We start from the raw sequence: 8,645 nt of genomic DNA, 5'->3' as shown, positions 1-8,645 counted from the left end.
CTGCCGCATCGAGCTCCTTGGCCAGGCGCTTGATCTCGTGATCCAGCTCAGCACCCGACAGCTGCTTGAGCTTGGCCACCTCGGCCTGCAGCGACTGGTACAGCAGCTGGGCCTTGGAGGCCTCGGGACCGGTCACGGCCACAATGCGACGCACGCCCTTGGCGATGGCCGACTCCTCGGTGATCACAAAAACCTTCATGTCGGCAGTGCCGGCCACGTGCGTGCCGCCGCAGAACTCAATCGAGTAGTTCTCCCACTCGGCGTTCTCCGGGTTCTTCAGCACCTGGTCCAGGTCAGCGCCAATCGACACCACACGGACCGGGTCCGGGTACACCTCGCCAAACACAGCGCGCAGGCCGCTGATCTGCCGCGCCATATCCAGAGGCACCTCCTGCGCGTACACCTTCAGGTTCTGCTTGATGATCTGGTTGGTCAGCGCCTCGATGTCGCGCACATGCTCGGCCGAAATCGCCGCCTTGCAGGCAAAGTCGAACCGCAGGCGGTCCGGCGCCACCAGCGAGCCGCGCTGGTCCGGCTCCTCGGCGCGCAGCACCTGCCGCAGCGCAAAGTTCAGCACGTGCGTGGCCGAGTGGTTGTTGCGGATGGGCAGCCGCCGCAGCACATCGTACTGGGCCTCGACGCTGTCGCCCACACGCAGCGCTCCGTACTTGAGGAAGCCCGTATGCAGAACGTACCCGCCATACACCTGCACGTCCTCGACCGTGAACTCGGACGACAGATCCGAGCTCACCAGCGAGCCGGTATCGTACTCCTGCCCGCCCTGCTCAGCATAGAATGCAGTGCGGTCCAGCACCACGCCCACCACCGGCGCATCCTCCGGGTGGGTCGCCAGCGAGCGCTCCTCGGCGTCCGCGAAGCCGTTGCCCGTGAACACCGCCAGCACCTTGGCCTCCACCGACCGGCTCGAGTACTTGGGCGAGTCGTCGGTCTTGGCCACCCCGCGGGCATTCAGCTCGCCAATCGCATGCACGTCCAGCGCAACGCCCTGTCCGCTGCCGCTGCTGCCCTTCTTGCGCTTCGACAGATCGCGCGCCTTCTGCTTCTCGCGCTCAAACTCCGCCTCGTCCACCACCAGCCCGCTCTCCTCCGCCATGATGCGCGTCAGATCCACCGGGAACCCGTACGTATCGTACAGCCGCCACACCGACGCCCCCGGCATCGTCTTGCTGCCGCCCATCTTCGCCACCGTCTGCTCAAACAGACGCTCGCCGCGGTCCAGCGTCCGCGCAAAGCTCTCCTCCTCCTCGCACAGAATCTCCTTGATCAGATCGGTGCTCTTGGTGATCTCCGGGAACATATCGCCCATGTTCTCCACCACCGTGTCCACCAGCCGCGCGAAGAAGCTGCCCAGCTCCACGTTGAACTTGCGCCGCGCGTACCGAGCGCCGCGCCGCAGGATCCGCCGCAGGACATACCCGCGACCCTCGTTCGATGGCACACCGCCGTCGGCAATCGCGAATGTCAGCGTGCGGATGTGGTCGGCGATGACGCGGTACGCCATGTCGATGCCGTCGGTGTCGTCCGCCCCCACATTGCCCGTGTACGGCCGCGCCCCCGTCAGCTCCTGGATCGCCGCAAACAGCGGCATAAACACATCCGTGTCGTAGTTCGACCGCTTGCCCTGCAGAACCGACACCAGCCGCTCCATGCCCATGCCCGTATCAATGTGCTTGCGCGGCAGGCTGCGCAGCGACCCGTCCGACTCGCGGTTGAACTCCATGAACACAAGGTTCCAGATCTCCAGGACATCCGGGTCGTCCAGGTTCACCAGGCTCGCCGCGTCGCGACCGCCAATCCGGTCGTAGTGGATCTCGCTGCACGGCCCGCACGGGCCCACCTCGCCCATCTCCCAAAAGTTCTCCTTTGAGCCAAACGGCAGCACCCGCGACTCCGGCACGCCCAGGTCCAGCCAGTACTGCTTTGCCTCAGTGTCCACCGGCAGCCCATCCGCCTCGCTGCCCCCAAAGTACGTCACGTACAGCCGCTCCGGGTCAAGCCTGTACACCTTGGTCAGCAGCTCCCACGCATACCCAATCGCCTCCTTCTTGAAATAGTCGCCGAACGACCAGTTCCCCAGCATCTCAAAGAACGTGTGGTGGTACACGTCCTTGCCCACATCGTCCAGGTCGTTGTGCTTGCCGCCTACACGATACAAATATTTCCTTTTCCTGAGTCACATCAATCCTGGTGACAAATCAGAAATCTACCCCCTCCCCACGGCGGCCTGCGCCCCCTATGCATAGCATTCTTGTGTGTCACTACTGCCTCCCCGCAGCCACTCATGCCCGGACTTTTCCGAGCAAGCAACAAATCAGTTTGCATAACATACCCGCACGAATGCACTTTTGGCTGTTGCACGCGCGGTGCAGCTTGGCGAAATCAGACGCCGGATCAACAGTGCCCTGGAAAATCGGCTTGTACTGGTTCATGCCAGCGTTGGCAAACAGCAGCGTCGGGTCGTCGTGCGGCACCGTCGACGACGACGGAACAAACGTGTGCCCGTGCTGCTCGTAGAACCCGATAAACGTCTCGCGAACGTGCTTGGCAGTCCACTCGGTTGAAGTCATTTTCAATAGCGCTTTCCTTGAAAGATGAGGCTTTGGAAGAAATTAGAATATGGAGTAGGTTTTTTCCCTTGGAAAAGAAAGAAAATGAAAAGGCAAGGAAGAAAAGAGAGGCTGGCTACGGCTGGGACGGACGCCTCGTTGCGCTCAACTAATCGGACATGTCCCGAGCCTGTGGCCACCCCCAGCAGAATGAAAATTTTTTGGATTCCCGTCTCACGACCAGTCGCAGGCGGTCTGCCGGCTCGCAATTCTCGAACCGAACCACTCCAGTATCTAGCCGGCATATTCCCATGTATGGTGGATGTGTAAATTGTTGCTGCCAACATCGAGTCCTGGCCCCCTTGCATCTTGCAGGTTTGCCCGCTGACAGGAAATACCCAGTTGACATCCTGTACCAAGGTCATATCCATATTCTATGCCTCCTTCCATGCATTTTGCATGTCTTGTTTGCTGCCACCTTAAAAGTCCATCTCTTGTATACGCGCCGCTCAGCCTGCAAGCAAGGCCGTGTATGTCCGTAGAATTGCTCGGCTATATAAACACCGACAATTGCCTTCACCAAACAGACACTATCAGCAGATATTCATATTTAACGATCCATCCCTACCTTTTTAATGCTCCTCAAGTCCGCCACCGCCCTCCTTACTTTGGCCACAGCTGTGCTGGGCCATATGGAGATCACCTACCCCTGCCCACGCTACTCCTCCAAGTGCGCCACCCGCCCCGCTTTGCCGCCAGGTCAATCATTCGACTACAACCTGAACGTACCCGCTGGTTCCAATGGCAATATTAACTCACCTATCTGCCACCACAACACGCCTTGGCCGCAGGCTAACGAGGTCTGGACTGCCGGCGAGACTGTTTCCGTGCAGTTCCAGTCAGGCGGTGCCACTCACTCGGGTGGCCACTGCGAGTTCTCTGTCTCCTACGACGGCGGCCAGACCTTCGTTGTCCTGTACCAGCGCTTGCGCTACTGCTTCTTCACCAGTGCACCATCTCAGGGCGGTACGGACTCGGTGCGTACCTACACCTTCAATCTGCCTGCCAATCTGCCAGGTGCTCCCCGTGTCACCTTCCTGTGGTCATGGGTCAATGCCGTCGGCAACCGCGAGTTCTACAGCAACTGCGGTGATATTGCCATTAAGGGCGCAGCTGGATCCTACACTGGCAAGAAGGTCACGATTGCAAACTACGGCGCTGGATATCCGGTCATTCCAGAATTCCTTGGCAACTACGAAACTGGCATTTCCTACTACACCAATGGCACGCAAGTCACGGTTAGCGGGCCAGGCTTCTCTGGCGGCACAACTACTACTTCGGCGGCACCTACTTCGACCTCCTCGGCTCCCCCCATCACCACTACCTCGGCCCATCCTACCACGACGACGTCGGCTGCGCCGACCTCATCGACAACCTCGGGCGGCGGCTCGTGCACAAGCGGCACGTACCAGTGCTCACCCGACAAGTCCGGGTACCAGTATTGCTCGGGTGGCGTTTGGGGATCCTCCCAACTGTGTGCTGCCGGAACTATCTGCTATCAGAGCGGCACATCTGTCTATTGCAGCTGGCCGTGAAAATTCCCCAAAGTACTAATGCCCTTTATGAACGTAAATCCACCATTGATAGCTAATAACAAACTCGAACAAGCATTGCAGATACTGGCGTATTTTACTCCACTGAGGCAATAAGGGAATTGGAGAAAAAAATCACATGGATTTCGCATCGAAACTGCGCCGAAGAAGAAGAATATATCAATTGCAAATGCAACTTCCGGATCTACCTTACACGCCCGCATTATCCTTGTTGTATGTTAATCATCGCTATGCATATATAAGCTTCTGTAGCGAAATACGCGCATTTTTAAACGGGCCGCGATGTCCGCAAAAACCGTGCAAATGCAAATCCCTACCGGTCTGTTTTTCGTTGTAGTATGCCATGTGAGCATACATGCACAATTTTTTGTCGCCCATCAGTGCACCTTCAACCCCCCCACGAAATGCTGCAGGTTGGATGTTATGTTCTATACGGAAGCTTCTTTTATGCTTTTCGAAAAAGGCCAACCAAGGAACACAATCAAGCCTGCGTTCTGGCCCTCCACAAACATTCTTTTCGGTGTATAGACCAACTCCACCACAAGCCGTGCGAGGTGGGCACATGGCTTGCCATGTCTGCCCTTGTCCTGCCTTAGACATTTGCTCGGAGCTGGTAATGTCTACATCGTGGATGCAAATCTTGCCGAATGTACCAGTGGAAGGTTCTCTTCTTACGAAATATTTGGCATAGTTGGTAATGAGGCTGCACCATGAATCTGGCAGCTATATAAAAGCATGAGTATGTTTGGACTGTCTGAGCAAATATCGCCCTACAAACCACGACAATATTCATCTTACAAACTAACACTACCTCGTCGGAATCAATACTCTACTAATCGTCCATGCTTCTCAAGTCCGTCACCGCCCTCCTTACTTTGGCTACAGCTGTGCTGGGCCATATGGAGATCACCTACCCCTGCCCACGCTACTCCTCCAAGTGCGCCACCCGCCCCACTCTGCCACCAGGTCAATCATTCGACTACAACCTGAACGCACCCGCTGGTTCCAATGGCAATATTAATTCACCTATCTGCCACCACAACACGCCTTGGCCGCAGGCTAACGAGGTCTGGACTGCCGGCGAGACTGTTTCCGTGCAGTTCCAGTCAGGTGGTGCCACTCACTCGGGTGGCCACTGCGAGTTCTCTGTCTCCTACGACGGCGGCCAGACCTTCGTTGTCCTGTACCAGCGCTTGCGCTACTGCTTCTTCACCAGTGCACCATCTCAGGGCGGTACGGACTCGGTGCGTACCTACGCCTTCAATCTGCCTGCCAATCTGCCAGGTGCTCCCCGTGTCACCTTCCTGTGGTCATGGGTCAACGCCGTCGGCAACCGCGAGTTCTACAGCAACTGCGGTGATATTGCCATTAAGGGCGCAGCTGGATCCTACACTGGCAAGAAGGTCACGATTGCAAACTACGGCGCTGGATATCCGGTCATTCCAGAATTCCTTGGCAACTACGAAACTGGCATTTCCTACTACACGGGCGGTACCCAGGTCACAGTCAGTGGGCCAGGCTTCGACGGATAATTGTGCCATGTTTGCGGAGTTTAACTTGTTTTACCATCCTGCTCCCATTTGTATTTGCGAATAAACATGAGGCGTGCTGGCCATGCGTCTTTCACATCGCCTACCATACTATGTAGTCATCAGGACAAAAAGTATGCGGACGTGTGTTTTGTGGGCTGGCATGCAGATATATGCACTGAATCCGCAAATGTGTGGCAGTAAATGGATAAGGTTCAGATGATGCACAATGATCCACTTACCCCTCCACTTCAGCAGACAGAATGGCGGGAACGATGAGGTTTCTGCTAGTCGGCTCCTTGTTTGTATCATGTGGGCAGACGCCTGCAAATCATCCTAGCGCATTGATATCTGCACATGCGGCGCATATATTTTTCTACACTTCTGAATTAAGGGAAGTCGTATCATGAAAGCTTGAATATAGCCAACATCGATTCCTGCTTTGTGCATATGACTTGTGGTGGGAATATTCCACCGACGCATGAAACAAAACACCGAGCCTATACTCATCTCGCGGTTGGCTGGTTTTGGTTTCTCCACATGGCATTGCTCCGGGAATTCCATGCATGGAGTGTATGTGGAAATTCAATACTAGAATGAATTATTAATGATGTTGCAAGTATATACGGGTCATGGATCCGACAACTGGTATATAAATACCTGCGGAAAAAGGACCTGCCCTTGAAGACCCAACCTCGACAATTACCACCCCCTCTGCTCTCTACGCTGGCCGTGTGCAACCCCCTTTAATCGCAATGCTGTTCAAAACCACCTCGTCACTACTTGCTCTGGCCACTGCTGCCCTGGGCCACATGCAAATCTCCTACCCATGCCCACGCTATTCACCTCACTGCGCAACCCGCCCCACCCTCCCACCAGGCGAATCCATCGACTACAACCTCAGCAGCCCAATCGGCTCCAACGGCAGCATCCTAGCGCCTATCTGCCACCACAACACGCCCTGGCCGCAGGTCAACGAAGTGTGGACTGCTGGCCAGTCCTTAACCGTGAAGTTTTACCCCTCCGGAACCACCCATTCAGGCGGCCACTGCGAGTTCTCCATCTCTTACGATGGCGGCAATACCTTTGTTGTGTTGAACCAGCAGCTCAAGTACTGTTTCTTTGACGGCCCGCCATCCCAAGGTGGCACAGACTCGGTGCGCAGCTACACATTCAATCTGCCTGCAAACTTGCCGGGCACCGACCATGCTGTGTTCGCCTTCACCTGGGTCAATGCTGTTGGAAACCGCGAGTTCTATAACCAGTGCGCGGATGTGGCTATCAAGGGCTCAGCTGGATCATACACTGGCAAGAAGGTCACCATCGCCAACTATGGCCCTGGCTATCCTGTCATCCCTGAATTCCTTGGCAACTACAACACTGGTCTCGAATACTACACGACCAACACCACTTCGGTCACCGTCACTGGCCCTGGATATTCGGGATAGCTACAGCACTGCCTCCCCCTCCCCCGAGAAGTAGCACTGTCTATATTGATGACTTTAGCTGTTAATACATCAGCAACAATGTGGTATGGATCCGATTTGATGACTGCGGGGCAGCACTATGAACCAGGTGGGAAGGAAGCAGGGCTCTGCGCGTTCCACTGACAGGGTGCTCTTCCCCAATCAAGGCTGCTCCTGAACGGTTGCGGAGGACTGGACTGGCATTCACAACCGCCCTTGATGAGGCAACTCGCTATATCCAATAGCGGCGAATAGCCACTGTAAACCCATGATTGACGAGTAGTCACGTCAGTACATGCGTTTTTATGTAGACGCTGGCTGACCCAGCACTGCTTCTCTCTGTGAGTGCCTTTGTTGCCATAGTCTACCCAAAACAAAAAGAAAGCCGCCCAATCGAATGTGTCCCTTCTCCTCGCCACCAACCACTCGGCATGCTGCGAACAGCAAGGATGCGTGGCAATTGGCGCAAAAGTAGAATCTATGAACGCCACTGTGCTGTGCAGACTGAATCCCGTGAACAAATAGGATGAAGGCGGTAATGCGTCGGAAAAGAGACGAAAAAGAGGCCGGGATTTGCATGACAGGCTCGGCGAGATATTTTACGCCCGCCCTATGACCACCGTTTGTGTGTGTCGAAAAAGCGCCTGTGCCAGGTGGAAGCTGGCAGGCACGTCTCGGCCCCAATGCTGTCGCTGCTGTCATAGGATGGGCCTTTCCTTATAAGCGTGTTAGCTAGCGCACAGCCCTTTTGATTTCTGGGTTCACTTCTACACGCGCTTGCAAGATAAAAGTTGCTGTGTGCAAGGTGGGGCAAGGCGCTCAGGTATAAAAAGCTGCCATGCGTGTCGGCATCAAAATACAGTAGCTGCGCTGCCGCGTCTAATCCCTGGCGGACAGCTTCAGAAAAGGATTTGGTAGTTGATCGGCCGCCAAGGATGTGCTGGTTAGGCTGCAGGCGACAAACAGATCCGGGCCATGCGTTCCCAAATCCGACGCCTACAGAGCACAAAAGCCTCACACGCCTCCCCAATTGCTCGCGCATGAGAGGGATGGCAGCAAATCGGCTTTCCAGCTTTGGTTGCGCACACCCGGGCAGCGGAGGCAACAGATGGAGTTCTAGAGAATGTAGACGGAACCTATTGGTACGCTGCGTATACAGCCAAGCGATTGACAATTTATTTAACCCCCATGGATGAGTGGCTCTTGGTTGGATGACGATGTCCGTTTTTCAACCGACAGTGACATGCAGAGAACGAGCCCATAGAAGAGCCCTTGGCATTGTGTGTTGCACGCATCAGGTAGCTATATAAATCCCGGTGCTGGCTGCAATCCGGGTTGTTAGATTCACTACAGAAGCTGGTTTCTTCTAATCGCATTTTAACACGTTTTTCTTCACGCCTCGCTCACGATCCACCCCGCCTCCCACGCCCACTCGTTTGTCGTCAAATATCACTCGCACCACGATATAAA

At 55.5% G+C, this 8,645-nt stretch overlaps 1 protein-coding gene across 1 annotated transcript; it reads left to right on the top strand.

The window, feature by feature from the left end:
- Positions 1 to 3,202: 3,202 nt before the first annotated feature.
- On the top strand, positions 3,203 to 4,162 carry DL89DRAFT_288741 (uncharacterized protein; the record flags this gene model as incomplete). The annotated part of the gene is made up of 1 exon (XM_040889927.1): positions 3,203 to 4,162. The coding sequence occupies one exon, from the start codon at positions 3,203 to 3,205 to the stop codon at positions 4,160 to 4,162; it is 960 nt and encodes a 319-aa protein (XP_040739112.1).
- Positions 4,163 to 8,645: the final 4,483 nt, after the last annotated feature.

The sequence above is a fragment of the Linderina pennispora genome (genome assembly GCF_002104995.1).
Source record: "Linderina pennispora strain ATCC 12442 chromosome Unknown DL89scaffold_140, whole genome shotgun sequence".
Lineage (NCBI taxonomy): Eukaryota > Fungi > Kickxellomycota > Kickxellomycetes > Kickxellales > Kickxellaceae > Linderina > Linderina pennispora.
The sequence above is the reverse complement of the archived record's forward strand: the minus strand, read 5'-3'. Positions and strand labels throughout refer to the sequence as shown.